This window comes from Gorilla gorilla, chromosome 1 (genome assembly GCF_029281585.2).
Source record: "Gorilla gorilla gorilla isolate KB3781 chromosome 1, NHGRI_mGorGor1-v2.1_pri, whole genome shotgun sequence".
In the NCBI taxonomy this organism is placed as follows: Eukaryota; Metazoa; Chordata; class Mammalia; order Primates; family Hominidae; genus Gorilla; species Gorilla gorilla.
In genome coordinates, this window is record NC_073224.2 from 174,574,871 (window position 1) to 174,595,192 (window position 20,322).

The window sequence follows — 20,322 nt, forward strand, 5'->3', positions numbered from 1 at the left end:
AGTAAAACACATACTCATAAGATAATGAAGCAAGGACCTGACAAGTTACACAACAGGGCAGGTTATACCCACTTTATCTGGGTGCACCACCAGGACAGCCTTCCTGTACACCTTCTTCACCTGCTCTGGTGTTACCAGGTCTGCCATGCCAACTGGTTTCCACTTGGTCTCCCCAGCCCACAGTACGGTATGCATCGTGGAGAGAAGGGCTCTGATATTTCTTTCTTTGCCTTCAATCCATTCCAGAATCTGTAAACACAAAGGGGATTAAGAAATTCAAATGCTTACTTACTAGTTCAGAAGGTTTCCACTAGGACTCTAGAAACCCCTTCTGCTCCAGCAACATCAAAACACTTAGGGCAACCTGTATAATCCAGGCTGTTTCCTCCACCTGGAATGCTTCTCCTCCTCAATCTCCTACCTTGTCTCCCTGGTTAACTCTATTATCTTTCAAAAGGATGCTGAGAAATTTCACACTGTTAGACTTTGAAAGTTTGAATTCCTTTCTCTCCCATCCCCACCCCCAGAGTTATACTCAATATAAACTCCATGAGGGTAGATACTGCACTAAGTAAGTAAACCTTAAAAAAGGGCCAAACTTCTCTGGGCCACTCTACCTTAAACATATTTCTACCATAATATGTACCACACTTTATTGTAATTGTGTGTTTCTCTTTGCCTGCCATTAGGCAGAGCTGTTTGAGGAAAAGTATTATTTCTTATATATCACTGTATCTTGGAACCAAATAAGAAACCTGGTGCAGAACAGAACTCAAAAAGGCTTGTTACGTGAATTGACCCATTTAGCCATTTATTTGAACTATGAACATTCACAGTTTGAACAAATGAGGTGATTAAGTCAGAGGGATCATAAAACTGTATCAGCATTGAGTACCTAACAGGAGTTCAGCTAAGTGAGTATTGCCGGATGACTGGTTTAGTCACATTAATGACAGCTACCCTCCCAAACAATTACATACCCTGTACCAATTAAATAATCAAACATGGTTTAAATGAAATAAACAGCTTTCTTTTATAGGAAACTGTCCGAATTTGCCTAATGAACAAAGGTTATTGAGATGAAGCACAAAGTTTTTGGAAGAAATATTAAGCTTCTGTGACACTGGGTGGAGTGAAAAACATGCAAATGAAAGACCCTACATTGTACTAAAAAATGTATCAAAGAATCTAAGTTATATTAGATGTATATTATATATATCTGCAACAAATCTGTCAGGAAATTATACAGTACAGTGGTATATGTTTTCAGAATGTGTTAAGATTGACTTGCCGTTCAAGTACTGGTTTTGCAGATGCTTTAATACAGAGACAGATTACATCCTCCTCTTTCAGTTTGTTGCAGTATCAGCATATTTAGTATTTTGTCACATAGGAACTCAACCTCTCCATCTGTGAAGAGCATTCCAATTCTCTTGATCTTTACAAACTCTTCCAGACCTCATACCACTCATCAACAGAACCACCCTCTGTTTCCCAGCTAATCTGCATCCGCCTGTCCATACAACATCTTCATCTATGAAGTTATGTGGTTTTTTTTCAGCTGTGAAACAAAGGGGTTAGATTCGCTGAACTGCAAACTTAAAAAAAAAAATGCTGAAACATACTAAAACAGTATGTTGATTTGAGGAAAAAAGTATGTTGATTTCATTTGAGGAAAAACCTCAAATCTAATTTTACCTAAACCTCCAGAATCAGAAAGAGAGAAAAGTGGAACTGCTTTGGTTAAAAGTAGAGGGAGACAATGGGGAAGACAGGAGCCACACTTCCCTCAGCCTTTCTCTCCTCTACTTTCCAAAGCTCCAGGTCTAATGTTGCAGGAATTGGTAAGTCTCAGGTACATAAATATTTCTCTATCGGTAGAGAAAAGATCCTGGGGGCTTCAGTCAATCTGGTTTAATAAAAAAGCTCTCAAGGCAGAAAGAGAAAACATAAATAATGCATTCTTCTTACCAGCAAATTCTAATGACTCATCTTTAGAATGTGAATGCCATCTGAATAACAAAATCACCTCTTAGAAAGTGCCACTGCTCATTTGAACAGGCAAACAAAAGAAATCTATATTGCCATATCATGGAATAACATTTATTTTATTAAAGGAAGTAAACAGTGTGTGCAACCTCCTCAAAGCTACTTTGCTATTAAAGGGCACAGCTGTACTCAAATCACAGCTGCAAAGACCAAATGAAATAGAGTGGCCACCAGAAATCTACTATCATGCCTTTTATAGGTGATATGGTCTGAATGTATGTATCCCCCCAAAATTGCTATGTTGAAATTCTAACTCCTGAGGTGATGGTATTAGGAGGTTAGGGCTTCCTATTGGGAGGTGATTAGTTCATGAGACAGACCTCTTATAAATGGGATTAGTGCCCTTATGAAAGAGGCCTGAGCAAGACCTCTTTCTTCTGCCTATGAGGACACAGGGAAAAGACCTCCATCCATGAACCAGGAAGATGGCCCTCACCAGACACCAAAATGGCTGGCACCTTGATCTTGGACTTCCCAGCCTTCATAACTATGAGAAAAAAAAAAATCCTGTTGTTTATAAGCCACCTAGTTTATGGTATTTTGTTATAGCAGCCTGAATGGGCTAAGACAATAGGTTACTCTCATGGCGATAGCTCCATACACATGACTTTATCACATGACTTTGTCATATAGGATAATCAAGCTGCGTCAGGGGCCTCACTCACCTTTAATTTCTCAGGATCCATTTCCTTAGCCATTTCCTCCTTTCTCATCTCAGCTATTGTCCGAGGCCCCTTTTTGTCTTTGTGAGCATTGAAACCTTGACCAGAGAGTAGGTCTTCAAAATCAGCTGCTTTTTGTTTCCCTTCTGCAATGTAATTTTTGAAAATCATTATAGTTTTCATTCTTAAACATAATACTGTATCATTATCTCACAGCATCTGGAGTCTTCAAGGTGTTTTTAATATGCATTCAGTCCCTTAACCCTCATGCTTGCTTACCCTGTGAGTAGGTAAGAGACTATTGCATCCATTCTACAGATGATGAAAATGAATCTGTCCAGAATCATATATGTGGCAAGGTTAAAACTGGAGGCTGGATCATGAAGCCAAATCCAATTCCATTTCCACTGTACCTTCTCTTTAGATGAGGAGGGATACTCATTATCCCTCCAGATTATAACTAACTCATATCAGTGTTGGCACTGGGATCTCGGTTTTGGTACTTGAAATTCATGCATGCTACCACTTCTCTGCCCACATTCTGTTGATATTTTAGTCAATCACTTTGCTCTTTCTCTCCAAGTCTGGTTGTAGCCTCTTAATCTTTCTCAATTTGTTTGGAGAGGCAGCCGAGCATGGTGGCTAGGAACAGAGACTTTGGACCCCAACTCCCTGGGTTTGAATTCCAGCTCTGCCACTTATTAGTGATGTAACCTGGGCAAGTTACTTATTATCTCTGTTCCTCAACTTCCTCATCCATAAAATGGGGATGGTGTTAGGAATATTACTCACCTTATGGACTTGTTTTGAAAATGAATTAGTTAACATTTAAAATGCTTAGAACAGTGCCTTGCTATCTAAATGCTTGTTAAAACAAAATAGAACCAAAACATAACAGTCCATACAGTCGATTCAAATCAACCAAAATCAGTTTTTGAGTTGAAAACCATTTGCTATCTCTATACTGTAAAACATACACATACCTGTTTTTGCACACACTGAAATGTAAGTGCTCTGAAACTAGGGATTTTGTTTCTTGTTCCCTGCTGCATCCTCAATGTTTTCTACACTGAAGATGCTCCATAAGTATTTGCTGATTGAAGTCACTCGCCCTACATCTATCTACTCAAAAATGGAGGGGAATTGGCATGACTCTATGGAATTGTCCAGGAAATATCCCTGCTAGTCAAGAACAAACATGTTACATATCCCCGACAACTGAATTCCTAACATGCTGGTGTTGTGAGCACCTGTGTTCTAGCCAGTAGAGTGTAGCAATGAAGGGCAGGGGTTCTGGAGCCAGATTGCCAGGGTTCGAATCCTGGCTCTGTCGCTTATAAGCTGTATAAACTTAGGAAATTACTTCATCGATCTGTGTCACAGCTTCCTATGATATGCGGTTGGTTTTGAAGATTATAAGAAATAATACAGGAGTCCCCCCACTTATTCACAGGGGGTATGTTCCAAGACCCCCAGTGGACACCTAAAACTGCAGATAGTACCAGACCCTATATATACAGTACTCTTTTTTTTGATCTGATAACCGAGATGGCTACTAAGTAAGTAATGGGTGGGTAGAAAATACAACATAGATGTGCTAGACAGAGGGATGCTTCACATCCTAGGCAGGATGGAGTAAGACAGTGCGAGGTTTCATCACGCTACTCATAATAGTGCACAATTTGAAATGTATGAATTGCTTATTCCTGGAATTTTCCATTTAATATTTTCAGACTGCAGTTGACCTCAGGTAACTGAAACTGCAAATAAAACCACAAATAAAGGGGGATGCCTGTACATGAAAAATGCTTAGGATAGCACCTGCCATACAGTAAGGACTCAATAAATGTTAGCTACAGCTATTAGGAAGAGCAGAAGAATTGCCTTTCCATGTTCCATAGAGAGAAAGGCCTCTTCCCTCACCATGTTCCTATGTACTTCATTGGAGGGTCTGACAAAATCAGCTGAAATATAAAATGTACCAAAATAGGCTTTTAATAAACTCAAATCTAACCATCCTTCCTATGCAAAAATATTACTTTTCACTCATTGTCAAGATCCTATCCAGAGTATCCTCCAGCCTCAGGTGTTGGTACCATCATAGGTACCCCGCTGATCTCAGGAATCCACCAAGCAGAGCATAAGAAAGACCAAGTTTTCCAAGACACATACAGTCCTCCAACTGGGACCAAAGGGCAAATATGACCAATGTGCTTGAAAGATTCCCCAACTTTTTCTTCCACTTCCTCTTCCAAAGGAATAACAGCTTTAAGATCCATCTACCTCTCCACTCATATCCCTTCAACATTCATTTAGTGCCTACCCTATGCCAAGCACTATGCTAGGTGCTAATGATACCATGGCAACTAAGACACAGTCCCTGCCCTCCGTCTGGTTCCAGTCTGGAGATAAACAGACAAGTGAGCCCACAGTCACAAAATGGTATAAAAGTTAGGAGCATAGTCAACCTAGGAGCCTCCAGGTACAGCGTTGGGGGTAGGGATCATGTTGTATCTCTACAACTATAAGATTCCCTCAGAAACTACTGAATTGAAACTACCCAGAAAATACTGTCACCTTCAGAGAGACACATTCAGGCAGTGTGACAACATAGATAGGCTGCCCTATAGCTAGGTCCCATACCATTATCCTTACCCAAATTACTTGATCCTTTCCCACGTTCGTTCTGGCCCCCAGGCATGGCTGAGAAGCTCACGTTGTAGTTGGGTCGGTTCTGGGGAGAGGAGTGGGGCATGCTGGGCTGAGGTTTAGGCTGTGGCTGCTGCCAGTTGTAGGCACCTCCCTGCTGCCACCCGCCACCCATAGGCTGGGGAGACGCCTTCTGTGGCGAGCTGAGAGGCGGGAATCCTCCACCCAATCCAGTTGGTGTGGTGGGTTTGCTGGCAAATGAAGAACTACCTAAAGAAAAAAAGAGATAAAGAAGGTAAAACTATTTTGAGTGGCCTCTAACTCTTGTGTCTTAAGACACTGTTTGCGGTGGCTTTAATAGCCATTCCCTTGACTGACAGCATAAGTAATCTTCCTAATATAGATAAAGCAATTGCAGGCATACATATTATTTCCTTAATCCCCACAATAACATTTCTAGGTATGTTTTAATGGCCTCATTTTTCCTTCAGATGAACAAACTGCAGGTCAGAGCAGTTAAGTGATTTTTCTCAGAGGCACACAGCAAGTAGCTGAGCCGAGACTTGATTCTGGATCTTTGCCACCAGGTCAAAAGAACCCTGGCTCTTCCCACTGTGCCATCCTTCCCCACCCTTCCATCTTCTGAGCAGATTCTGTTTCTTCACTAGAATAAAATTTAAAAAAACTACCAAATGACAAGAATGGGGAATAAAACAGTAAGTCCACTCATTAAGGTGCTACTTAAACTTCAATTATTAGGATTAATCATTTTTTGTTATAAAGCATGGTTAGTGCCCAAGAGTAAATAAAGATGTTTTGAAATTTCACACGTAGGTTTTAACTTCATACTACTTGCATTTCACTGAAGGAGAGCAAAAACAGTCAACATTCTGATAACTTTAAACAGGACAAAGGATCTTATTCAAGCTTTGAAAATGATGTTATTTTGTGCCAGGAATTTAAGTAGAATCTTGATTCCATAATCTCCAAACTTTTAAGCACTCACTGCATACAAGCTGGGCTATGTCCAAAATATGAAAACCAGCTGTGGCTTGCATTTAAAGAGGTAAAATGAGAAACTGAAATGTGCTGATCTCCAAAGACCCTTTCATGTAAAAAGTCTAAAGTAACAATAATAAAATAACTAATATTTATATAGCTCTTTAGAGTTAACAAAATGTGTTTATGTACATTACTGCTCAGATCTACACAACACTCTTAGGAAGTAAGTAGTATCACTGGCTCCACTTTAAAGACAAGGAAATTAAGGCTCAGAGAGGTTTCCTGATATACTCATGATCACACAGCTAATTAATGGAGCTGGGATTAGACTATGTGCATCCTACCTCCAAATGTCATGTTCATTTACTGCACTCAGTAATCCTTAATTCCTCTCCTAATTGCTAAGCCTTTCACTATAACTCATCCCTTACTATCTCTTCTTTCTATAGATACTTTCCCTATTCTGATCCTGGGGCTCCACTTTCCTTCCCTGCTGGAAATGCATCATGATCACTGGACTTACCATCAATCTGAGTTTGAGTCTCAGCTCTATCATTCATTCTTGCATTCGTTCTTCATTCATTCATACATATATACACTAATTCACCACTATTTGATGAGCATTACCAAGTGTCATGTACTATGCTGGGCACTAAGAATATAGCTGAAAACAGGATGTAGAGAATCTTTGCTCTTCTAAAGCTGGGTAAAAAAACTCACTCCTTTGAGCCTGAGTTTCTTCATCTGTTTAATCAAAACTATGTCTATATCACAGGTATACTGTAAAGACACAACAACTATAGGAAAGTATTTCACAATTAAGCAAACAAAGAGACGTTAGATATTATAAAATAATGTAAGCTCATATGCTAATAAGCACACGCCTGGTACATCTTCAGGGCTCAATAAACACTTGGTGATAGGAAAATGTAATGACAGGGCTTGTCTTAAAGCTTGGCATTGCCCCACTCATTCCATAACTAGCAGCATGAATTCCTTCTTCCTATGTCCCAGAGCCCTCCTGCCAATAGCACGGGAACATACACCTAAGACTTGGTATTCGTTCTACACTGGGGTTTCATTTTATATTTAAGGAAGCTTACTCTGTTCTGAACATATGTGTTTTTTTATTTTAAAATTTGGTAAATATGGAAAAGCCTAAAGAACTAAGAAAACCTTGCCATATGCCTACCACACTGTCAGTTATTCATTCATTTAGGAAACACTATTGAGCATCCTCTAGATGCCAGGCTGCAGATACAGTGGTGAAAAAGCAGACGCTGACCCCGCACTCATGGGGCTCATCAACATTGCAGGACTCTCTGATGTCTACCCTTCTAGAATATTTTCTCCCCAGGCTCAGCAAGTCTAATTGTTAATGCTATTGAAGCAGAGAACTTACAGAAATACAAAGTGGTAGCTAAATCCAGAGACCACTGCAATCCTCATTAAAAGCAAAGCAGTAGTTCTCAACCTTGATTTTGCATTAGAATTACCTGGGGAGCTTTTTAAAAAATGCTCCATCTTGTGTAGCCCCTACAGTACCGGATATTTTACATTTGATTAAAGTTTCTTCCTCCCACTGTAGTGCAAGTTTCAAAGAACAGGAATGTCATCAGCTTTGATTCTTTATTACATCCTGAATGCCTACCACATAGTAAGTACTCGACAATACCTGTGAAATGAGGGAATTAATGCTCAAGGGTAGAAAACCATTGACTGGATGAACTGAACTGATACCCCTTCCCACACTCAGCTACATCAACCTCTAAACCTTTTATGAGTGCAAGCTCCAGAGCTAGACTTCTTGGTGTTGAAAGCTTGTGATTTGTGCATGTTACTTAACCTGTTGTGTCCCTGTTTCCTCATCTGTAAAACGAGGATTATAACAGTCACTACTTCAAAAGATTATGAGGAAGATTAAATGAAATGATATATGTAAAACACTTTGAGTAGTGCCTGGCACATAGTAAGGCCCCAATAACTATTAACTGTTATTTTTATTGTTTTCATTATTTGACATTATATATTTGTTAATTTATTATTTGATTCCCCTTCTATAATGTAAGTTTTATTAAGGCAGGAGTTTTGTTTTGTTTGGTTATTTTTTTTTACTAAAACAGTCCTAGCACCTAGAAGGCACAAACGTGCCTTAAATACTTGTTGGATGAATAAATGCATTAAATGCATTAAAAATAAATAATAAATGAGATTTTATTGAAGTAAAATTTCATCTGATATAATATTACTTTAAAATTTGAAATTTTCAGTAAGATACAAAGAAAGGTGGAGAAGAAAATGACTGCATAAAATAATTTTGAGAGTTTTTAAAAGGGAAAAACATCTAAATAGTACAGAATGGAAGATAAAGATGCTGACACAAGTTACAGACAACAATGGTAGCCAGGCTCACATTCCCTCCATCTGGCTCCAAATGCCTCAGGAGGGCTTTCTGAGATCACAGCCTATCAATATAGCCAAGATAAACCTTTGTGTCAGGGCTACCCCACCCTTATTTAACAAATCTGCACTGCCCTAGAGGAGGAAGGAAAAAGGAGGAAGAAAATGTTTCAGAACATAGTAGTCCAGTGAACCCCTCCTTGAAAACAGGCTCCTTGGTGAAATCAGTTTGAGAACTCTGGATACTGTGTCCCTCTTAGTGGTAATCAAAATCCACTGAAACCAGTGCTTCCCAATCTCACTTGCTCTCAGAACACTTATCCTGTAACATCTATTAACATATGGTGAAAATATTCTGGAAATACGATACTTGAGTCTATTTTCTGTATAGAATTTTACAAATTGACCAGAGAGCACCACAGTTAATGGAGAGAAGGGGAACGGTGTGAAGATCTCACAGGTAACATCACCGCATCACAGTAAGTGTTCTGCAAGGTTGGCATCATGTGGCACAAATCCATCTGACGAGCCCTGTCTCATACTGTTTCCCTACGCATTACTTTTGCGCAGCCAAACTCTGTTGCCATGAGCCCCTGAAAGCTCTAACTTTATTCATGCTACATATCCAGATTTAGGCACTGGAGAAATGAATCAATAAAGATGATTTCTAACCCCACATCTGATTCTCGCTTTCCTTTTTTAAAAAGCCAATCTCAGGTTTCAGAGGATAGCTTAAGAATACACGCTATTTGAGGTTCTAGGTGACAATACCAGCTTGCTGTAACACCAAAGACTGAGATTTGAGGCTTTATAGCTATAAATAAATGTTATTTGTATCTTGATCTTCTGAGTTCGTACCTAGTGTCCCAAGGTCGGCAAAAGGATCCAGAGTCTGGGGTTTGTTTTGATGGGTGGGAGTACCATGCGAGGATCCGGTTGGGCTGGTGGCAGCTGACTTGCTTCCCATTCCAAAGCCTCCTGAAAAGGAAATAAGGTCATTGAAAATGAGTTAGTTGTTTGAGGCTGAATTCTGAAATTCAGAATTCCAGAGTTACTGTTTATTTGTCTCCTAGGCAAATTAGGACAGGGTTTGAAAATGTCTAAGAAGTTGCTAGACCCTGTTTCCCTGACCTGGGTGAATGGTGGCCTTGAACAAGGACAGACCACAGAAAAGACAAATGCTGTCTCCAGGCCACAAGTGTGAACTATTATTTCCAGTGTTTGTTTTATTTCCAGGTCCTCATGTCACCTGACTTCACTCTTTCCTATAAGATTCAAAGTTAGGTCTGGATCTGGATTCTGGCTTTGCCAATTCCTGAGTGACCGTGGGAATCTTGCTTAACATCTTTGAGCTTCAGCATTTTACCATTAGTTTTAAAAAAGAGAAATAATATGAAACCAACATCACAGGCAACAAAAGAAAAACAAATGGGACAATTGTCAAGCTAAAAACTGCTGTGCAGGGAAGGTAACAATCAACAGAATAAGAAGGCAACAGGGTAAAAAGACTCATCTCTCACCATATAAAAAAATCAGCTCAAAATCCATTAAAGATTTAAATGTAAGACTCAAAACTATGGAATTACCAGAAGAAAACATACAGATGAATACCAGAAGAAAACCAACAGACGTATAAAACCAACAGATGTATAAAAAAATACTAACAACACTAATCATCATAGAAATGCAAATCAAAACCAAAATGACATATCACCTCACTCCTGTCAGAATTGCTATTAAAAAAAACAAAAAACATGTTGGCAAGGATGTAGAGAAAAAAGGACACGGTGGGAATGTAAATTAGTACAGCCATTATGGGAAACAATTTGGAGGTTCCTTAAAATATTAAAAATAGAACTGCCATATGATTTATCAATCCTGCTACTGGGTATATATCCAAAGGAAATCAAGTCAGTATGTCAAAGAGATATCTGCACTCCCATGCTTACTGCAGCACTATTCACAACAGCCAAGATATGGAATCAACCTAAGTGTCCATTAATGGATGAATGGATAAATAAAATATGGTGTATATACACAATAGAATACTACTGAGCCATAAAAAGGAAGAATTCCTGTCATTTGAGATGACATGGATAAACCTAGAGAGCATTATGTTACGTGAAATAAGCCAGGCACAGAAAGACAAATACTGCATGTTCTCATTCACATGTGGAAGCTAAAAAAGTTGGTCTCATAGAAATAAAGAGTAGAATGGTGGTTACCAGGTGCTGGGGTGGTTGGAGGTAGGGCAGGGATGAGGAGGCATTGGTTAAAGGATATATTATTACAGCTAGAAAGGAGGAATAAGTCAAGAGATCCATTGTACAGCATAGTGACTCTAGTTAACGATGATCTACTACATTCTTGAAAAATCCAAAGAGAATGGATGTTAAATGTTCTCACCACAAAAATGATAACCATGTGAGGTAATGCATTTGTTAATTAGCTACATTTAACCATATCACAGTGTATATGTACTTCAAAACATCATATTGTACACGACAAATACATACAATTTTATCTGTCAATTTAAAGAAAAATCTTTTTTTGAGACAGGTTTCTCACTCTGTCACCCAGGCTGGAGTGCAGTGGTGTGATCTCGGCTTATTGCAGCCTCAACCTCCTGGGCCTAAGTAATTCTCCCATCTCAGCCTCCCAAGTAGCTGGGACTACAGGCACACACCACCATACCTGGCTAATTTTTGTATTTTTGTAGAGATGGGGTTTTGCCATGTTGCCCGGACTGGTCATGAACTCCTGGCCTCAAGGGATCCTCCCACCTCAGCCTCCCAAAGTGCTGGGATTACAAGCGTGAGCCACCATGCCCCAGCCAAAAAAAAATTTTAAATTAAAAACAGAAGGAAATCCTGTCACATGTTACAACACAGATGAACCTTGAGGATATTATACTAAGTGAAATAAGCCAGCCACAAAAGTCAAATGCTGTATGATTCTACTTATGGGAGGTATATAAAGTAGTCAAACTCATGTAGAAGGGTGGTGGCCAGGGGCTGGTGGAGGCAGAGGTAGGGAGTTATTTAGTGAGTGTAGAGTTTCAGTTATGTGAGAAGGTCAGTGGGGAGGTGGGTTCGTTCTGGGGATCTGTTGCACAACAAAGTGCATGTAGCTGATAATACTGTATTGTACACTTGGAAATTATTGGCAGGGTAAATGTTATGTTGTGGGGAAGGGGTTGCTACAATAAAAAAAGGAAACAGCAACTGCTTCAGAAAGTTGTTGTGATAAGCCCATTGTGTATGTGTTTGTATGCGCACGCGTGCACTTAACTTGCTCAATGTCAGGAGCAGTCACACAAGACAGCTCCATAAATGCCATAGTGGTCATGAGGAGGAGACCTTGTTGATGACAGACAAATCCCACCCTGAAGTAAGTACTTTTTAAAGAAGGAAGAATATTCACATTTGTCAGCATCTACAGTATGCCAGAAATTCTTATATAAGTTTTTTTTATTTAAACTTACACAACTATGTGGGACCAAAATTATTATCCCCATTGTTCAGATAAGAAAACTGAGGCTCAGACTTGCCAAAAAAACCCAAGAGTTTCTAAGTGATAGAGTCTGATATATATTTATATCTGTCTGATTCTATTATCAAGATAAGACATTCAGCAAATGAAATTTAGAAAAGTTAAATGGTGTATGATAAGTAGCACTATCATGTCGTCAAGTGCATTGGGAAAAGCTCTTCTAGAATATGAATCTTTAGGAAAAAGTGACACAAATTACACAGGTAGGCCACAATACTCTGTGAGTACTCACTTCATCTTGGGTAAGGATTATGCTTTTGCAATTATATAAATGTGTACAGAAAATAACCTGCATTTACCTGGTTTAGCATGCCAGTCCCAACCTCCAGAAACATCTGGCTGAATGTTCACAGCAGGCGTACTAGAAGCTGCAAATGGGGAAAAGAAAAAGAATGAGAACAAGAGAGCTCAGAACCCACTTTTCTGAGTTCACACAGGATAATGCCATTCCATCCCTGAAGCCTGCATGGCCCCAGCAAGATCCCAAGATATCCACTCCTCCTTCTGAGTTCTTGCCACACTCTGCAACACTCAATATGTTCTGCCTTCACCTCTGGTTGTTCACATGAGGCTTGACAGAAACTACATATTATTTGTCTCTGCTCCTTCTTTGTCTCACTTTGGTTTTACCTCCATATCCACACACTTTGAGTTATCACTGAGCATGTGTCTGTCTCCATTCAATTGTCAGTCCCTTGAAGTCAGGAAAGAACTATCTTATGTGTGTGTGTCCCACCTCTAAATTTAACACAGAGTCAGTGTGCAATAAGAAAAGGGGGAAAACACCTTAAGCTCAGTTTACCTTTGCTAAGCATTAAGTATAGAAGCATAATCCACTTAAAACTGACATTTTGTTTTCTCCTCTGCTGTGACATGAGTTGAGAATAATGAGTCATGCAGAACATGTACTGGGCACTGGCTATACATCATCACTATGCTGGTTGTCAGGGATGTGTCTATGGTACTCAAAATAAACTCATTACAGCTTCAGAATAAATCATTCTGACCCCCCCTCAAAGTTCCAAACATATAATTTAAAAGAAATATTTGGCTAAAAAGAATCAGGTGGCCGGGCGCGGTGGCTCACGCCTGTAATCCCAGCACTTTGGGAGGCCGAGGCAGGCGGATCACCTGAGGTCAGAAGTTCAAGACCAGCCTGGCCATGGTGAAACCCTGTCTCTACTAAAAATACAAAAAATTAGCCGGGCGTGGTGGTGTGTGCCTCTAATCCCATCTACTCGGGAGGCTGAGGCAGGAGAATCGCTTGAACCCGGGAGGCGGAAGTTGCAGTGAGCCAAGATGACGCCATTGCACTCCAGCCTGGGCAACAAGAGTGAAACTCCGTCTCCAAAAAAAAAGGAATCAGGTGTACTAGAGGAATACATGTGCGTAGTAAGTTTTTTATACATCTATAAAATCTATATAGGAAACAGGATGCCATGATGAAGAATTTCTTTCTGAGGCACCTCTAGGTTTTGCCCACACAAATTAATGATTAAAATGCAAATACTAAACTGACATTGCAACTGGGATTTAAAACACACACACACGCACACACACACCCCATCACCACCAGAAGACATCAAGATTAGCATTCCAAACCTTTTATTTCCTTGTTTTGTTTACTTAGTACCAACCAAGTCATCCAGTACCTTCCCATCATTAAGTTAAAAAGGATATGCCATTATCAGCAATAATAATTCTTTCTTTTCTATTTCTCCCTTCTATTTTTACACAGTAACCCATTCCACTGAGGTGGAAGTTAGACGGTTTTGCCAATACGTTCTATCTGATTTCCTTTAAGCTCTGATCCTAGACTTACATCCAATTAAGATGCAGAAGTAGGTATCAGAACTTCAACCTTATTGCTAATCAAACCCACAAACCCTTATGACTACCTACCACATGCAAGGCACCACACCAGGGGACAGAGACTGAAAGATGCATTATCTATCCTCAAGAAACTTAAGGTCTGTTAGAGAAACAGGAATATATTTTTTCAAAAAGGTAATTACCTAATATTTTAGTCTCTATTTTGCCTTTTATTATGATTATTTATTTGTTCTTCCAACATCATGTCCCAAGTGATTATTCTCTTCAGAGTAGATGTTCAATAAATATTTGTTAAGCCCAAAGGCAGTATTTTTTTTATTTTCACAAGAGATTGGCGACGCCTTGCAGAAACCCGGGGGAAGTACCCCGAGGATTTGCAGGTGGGCAATCTGACCTCCCAAAGCGGACATCTGAGTGTCACCTATATTCTGTCCTATGTGAAAACGGTGAGTTGATTCAGTAACAGTGAAATGATCACTGCTTTCCCAACAAGGAGAGGAGAAAATTCTTTCCACTCACTAGTACAATACAGGCCAAAATGAGAAATGTAACCACAAAACAAAGGAGTACCAACTGGCCTAAACTGGGTGATAAACATCATGTTCTAATCAGCTCATCAGAAACAGAAAACTGGATCCAAAACTGCCAAGCTGCCAAGTATGAACACCCATGTCCATAGGACACAAAGGGTAGTACTCTTATTAAAACAATAATTTCAAAGTATTAAAATCAGGAAAACATATAGCCTTATGACACTATCACTGTGCATCAAAGAAACTTTGATGGGAAAATGAGTTAATTCATTTTATATTTAATATTGGAAAGATAGATAGCACCTACCATGTGCCGGTAATTCTTTTAGGCACTATGGATGCATTAATGAACAAAACGAAATTCCCTGCCTTTGTGGAATTCATGTTCTAATAGAGAGAGATAGATGACAAAAAAATGTAACACATAAGTTAATTACTGCATATACTGGAAGTTACTAAGCACAACAGAAAGGGGAATGTAGAGTAGGGCAGGGAGATGAGTTGCAATTTGAAATGGAGGAATCAGAGTAGACTCCACTGAGAAGGTGACATTTGAGCAAAGACTTGAAGGAGGTGAAGGACTTAGCTACGCAGATGCCTGGGGAAGAGTATGAGGCAGAGGAAACAGCCAGTGCAACAGCAAAGAGGCCAGTACAGCTGGAATGCAGAGAGTAAAGTGGGAAAGAATGGGAAATGAGGTCACGGGCACTGAGACGCTAAAGCATACAGAGCCTACACAGGCCATTTCAAGGACTTTGGTTTTCATGCTGAGTAAAATGGGGAGGCATTTTGAGCAGAGCAATGACATGACTTAACATTTTAAATGAGTGAGAAAACCAACTCTACTCTACATTCCTGCATCTTTTCTCCTACAGGTAGTCAACATCCAATCAGGAGACCCTCTCAAGTGAGCATGACTCATAGGTAAGAGGGGAATTTCTTGTATATTGTCCTGAAGATGCATTTCAAATAGTTTGAGATTAAAGACTAGTTGGAAATGAACCACAAAAGTTGTTCCTGGACTCTTTTTTAGTCAAGTTTCAGTTTCACCAGTGTTGCAAAAGTCATCTTCCTTTTGCATTGGCATGGTTTCCCAAAGTCAACTGATGACTGGACTGCATTCTCCAAGCAAGCTCAGGATGCCTTCAACAATATGTCACCTTCTAGGTTGTGGCCAATAATGTTCAATAGACTTCGACATCAGGAATGAGCTACAACTCTCTGGCTCAAAGTTATTTATCCCTCACTGCAGACCTCCGGTTTTAATCAATGTTACCTAAGTGACACACTTTTATAAATGGATGTGATTATTATTACTCTTTCTATACAACCTAAGTCTCTAACATAGAAATATAATTTGGGCCACATATGTAATTTCATATTTCCTAGCAGTCACATTTTAAAAAGTAAAAAGACACTATTGAAATTATTTTTAATAACTTGGTTTAAATAATTTGGTTTATTTAACCCAGTATGTTCAATATATTATGTTAATAAATGATCAATATAAAAATATTGATGAGATGTTTCACATGCCCTTTTTGTACTAAGTTTTGAAATCTGCTATGTATTTTATACTTGGAGTGTATCTCAAATCAGACTAGCCACATGTAGAGTCATCAACAGCCACACGTAACTAGCGGCTATCATATCCCAAACTTTGTTCTTTGGAATACCAATTTTGTGGACTACTAACATATTTTATTTATTTAAGACATATTTTCCCACATTTCAAAGATTTCTCTAACCAAGAAGTATCTTCCAGTCATTTCATAGTGGCTGTGTTTTTTTCTTTCTTATTGGTACATAAAATAATTATATGTCCTACAATCAAGGGTCATTTATGATTCTGTCCATGTAGCTCTAATGCAAAAAAGGATACCATAGTCAAATAGGAAAGCAGAGCAAAACAAAGTTAAACAGGTTTCTGTCCTGTAAGACAGCCCAGAGCTTTTGATATGTTAAGGTGAGTTGTTAATTTCAAAAACAGAGATGTGTGAGGAAGCTTTTATCAAAAAAGCACCCACAGGGTGCTTTTATATATGAACACTTACTGATATCTTGCAGAAAACTATGTTCCACTGAACACAGTATAAAATATTTCCTTACCATGTACTGTGGGCGAAGGACTTCTTGTGGGCTGGAGAAAGGGGTCACTGGAAGCACTGGATGTGTTCAGAAAAGAACCCAGCAAATCCTGACCTGATGGTTTAGAAGGTGCTCCAAATGGGTCAAAGGTGGCACCTAGAAAACAACGGGAAAATATATTTATTTGTCCCATGAGTTCATTCACTAAATGTCAAAGAATTGTCACTTCCTGTAGGGCTAACAGTGGACTCCAAGAATTTCCTATCTTTGTGGACAAAGGAGTAGTCTGGACTTACCTGTTGGATGAACTACAGTCGATACCATTGCTGCTACACAAGGCTAATCTGCCCAGCAGATGTTAGGAGAGCATTATGCCAATGAAGTCTTAGCTGAAAATGTATTAAGCCATATATCCCACCTCGGTTTTAAGAGCAGGATTTATTTGTTATCTAGCCTTATCCCTTCTTATCATACTTAGTACATTTAAAATATCAATTTATGTTAAACTAGGGGCATTCTCCAATAACTAAAACTGCCCAACACCACAAGACAAGAGCTCAAAATTTAGTCTTTGCAACAATGCTAATATGTAACTATTATCCCCATTTTACAACTGAGAAGATTTTTCAATAATGTTACACAGACAGTTAAGTCCTGGGATTCAAATCCAGGTCTTTAACTCTAGATTTGGTGTTCTTTCTACTTCCTCTTGGGGGGATAGAATACTTGCATTCTAGACCTGGGTATGCCACTAATCCAGTGGGTATCCTCAGACAGGTCAATCAATACATCTAAGCCTCAGTTTCATTGTCTATAACATGAGGCACGGAATTAACTGATGTCTAAGGCCCCTTCTGGCACTGGAATGCCACTAGCTGCCTGAAACTATGATGAATGAAATCATGAGAGTCACACCAGGTGCACAGTCTTAAAATGCAATTATCGAGTACTGTGCTATCTTGGATCTTGGAAACTGTTTTCCTGACAGAGCTTTTTTTCACTTTGGCAAGTTAAAACTGTATGGAAGGAAGTGAAGTACAGATGAAATAGCATTGGCATAGGATTCAAGGCACCTGAGTTCACATCCTGGGTCCACCAATAGCTAACATTGGAGCTTGAGCCTCAACACCAATACTCTTTAATTCTGAGACCCACACTCATGAAGGATGCCTCCAGCTGAACTATCACAAGTCAAGACCAGCCCAGAGCCTTCTGGGAAGGATACGCTTGGGGAAAAAAAATGTTCCTATAGGATACTATAAGCCTGAAGAGTTGAGACATTTCTCTTTACCCTTCCTAATGTGAAGTCATCTTGGTTAATGGTGACAGGACCAAGGGGCAGCTAATTTGAGTGGGTTCTTCAGGAGCTGTGCTGGATCTCTGCTTACCCGACTACACTGTCTTATAAATGTCAAAAAATCCTAGATGACTCATAGTAGAAGGTTTGAGTCTCTGGCAATGAGACAGTGAAACTAACAGAGCCTCAAGGGGCTCAAACTCCTTACCTAGTACCAACTGCTCTGTTCTAGGAAGCTGTGCTTCTGGCATGAGTTACTTAAACATATTTTCAAATAACCAAACACTTCTCTGGATAGCCCACATATATTCAGAAAACTATAACTTCAGGAAGGCATTATAGGAAAACAGAGGGAAAGCTCTAGAGTCAAATAACCTAGGTTTGGACACTGGCCTTATCAATTACTAGTCATATAAACCTATGCTACTGATTTAATTCTATGCTTCCATTTCCTCAACTATAAAATGGGGATAAAAATAGCACTTATTTATTGAGTTTCTATGAGAATTAAATAATGTTTAGTATTAAATTCCATGTCTGGCAAATAGTAAATACCTCATAAATATTAGCTATTTTTATCAATAATAATTCATCAATCAGTATGTTTAAGCAGACTAATGCAGCTCAGGGGTTGAAGTGCTAAACAAAGAAAAGAAGTAAGAGTGTGAAGCTCAAACGTCCACTCTTACACTACCTTAGTGTGCTACCCAAATGGACAATATTTCTATTTTCTCTTATGCTCTCAATTTAAATAAAGATATAGACCTCCTCTAAAGGACTTACAGTGAAATCAGAAAAGTCTAGCTTATTAGGAAAGTTCAATTCCACCTATTTGGCCCAAAGGTTAGAATTCAAATCTGAGAGGCACAGTGCAACATAGAAAAAATTACCTTCTCCCACTCTTAGGGTTGGAGACGCAGAGGTGGAGGTGGCAGAGCGGCGTGGTGTTGACTGGGTAGACGCAGGTCCACTAGGATGAAACACATCTTCCACTCCTGACTGTCCAGCCTGGGTGGGACCAGCTGCACCTCCACCCCCAAACAGGTCACTCAGTAGTTCAGAATTGGTGGGAGGAGCCGCTGGCGGAGAGAAGCTGTTACTCACTGCAGACCCTTCCAGGCCCAAAAGGTCCACATCCTCAGGGGGTGGAGGGGCTGCTGGCTCCTGCTGCTTTTTGCTGGGCTTCTTGACTCCATGAGGCTTGTCACCGTTGGCATTGCCATGCGGACTGGAAAGTGTCAGAAGTTCATCATCAGATTGCTCACTTTCCTGATTCACTAGGGCAGCGTGGTCCTCCTCACAGAATGACTTCTCCGATTTCTGATCTGAGGAAGGCCAGTATACCATAAGAGATTAGTTGTTGACCACAGCATTGTTGGTTTTTGTTATAATATATGTATATAATTCCAGAAAGACAGAAGGATTCAGCCCTGAGCAAACAGTGTTTTTAGACCCTAATCAGTGGAACACTTGATGTATTTCACGTTACATTCAACTACCACTTGTTGAGCATCTGAGAGGCAGTAGAGTGTAGGGGTAAGGAGCAGGAACTCTGGAGCCAGCCTAGGACTGAATCTCAGCTTCACTACTCACTGGCTCTATGACACTGGGCAAGTTACTTTACTTCTCTGTGCCTTGGTTTCCTCCTCAGCAAAGTGGGGATAACAAATTGTACCTAACGGCCAGGTGTGGTGGTTCACACCTGTAATCCCAGCACTTTAGGAGGCTGAGATAGGATCACTTGAGGTAAGGAGTTTGAAACCAGCTTGGCCAACATGGTGAAAACCCCGTCTCTACTAATAATACAAAAATTAGCTGCACATGGTGGCGTGTGCCTGTAATCCCAGCTACTCGGGAGACTGAGGCATGAGAATTGCTTGAACCAGGGAGGTAGAGGTTGCAATGAGCCAAGATCATGCCATTGTACTCCAGCCTGGGCTACAGAGTGAAACTGTGTCTAAATAAATAAATAGTACCTAACTCACAGGCTACTGTGAGAAATACATGAGATGATATTATAAATCACTCCAATCAATAGTAAGTAGTACCTAAGTGTTGATTTTTTTTTTCAGGCACTATGCTAGGTGCTTTAGCCGGGGAGGGTAGTACAAACCATTATCTGCTAGTCATTTGCTGACACTTCTCACTGTCTTTACTTCTCCATGTGTCCTGCAGCCAAAAGCAAATCCTTTCTCTAACAGTCTGGAGCAGAAGTGAACCACACATTTAAAAAGTGAAAAGAAGAGCTCTGCTGTGA

The 20,322-nt window shown here is 39.7% G+C and overlaps 1 protein-coding gene across 7 annotated transcripts in view; it reads right to left on the reverse strand.

Moving 5' to 3' along the window:
- The window catches only part of DNAJC6 (DnaJ heat shock protein family (Hsp40) member C6), a 166,866-nt gene that overhangs the window by 3,785 nt on the left and 142,759 nt on the right, over positions 1-20,322 (reverse strand). For all 7 annotated transcript variants that reach the window (XM_055350080.2, XM_019019347.4, XM_063697970.1 and 4 more), the window contains 7 exons: positions 18,956-19,390; positions 16,790-16,924; positions 12,614-12,682; positions 9,621-9,740; positions 5,367-5,630; positions 2,715-2,857; positions 73-249 (listed from right to left, as the gene is read on the reverse strand). In XM_055350080.2, the coding sequence (XP_055206055.1) occupies positions 73-249; positions 2,715-2,857; positions 5,367-5,630; positions 9,621-9,740; positions 12,614-12,682; positions 16,790-16,924; positions 18,956-19,390 (1,343 nt within the window). The remainder of the gene's footprint in view (positions 1-72; positions 250-2,714; positions 2,858-5,366; positions 5,631-9,620; positions 9,741-12,613; positions 12,683-16,789; positions 16,925-18,955; positions 19,391-20,322) is intronic.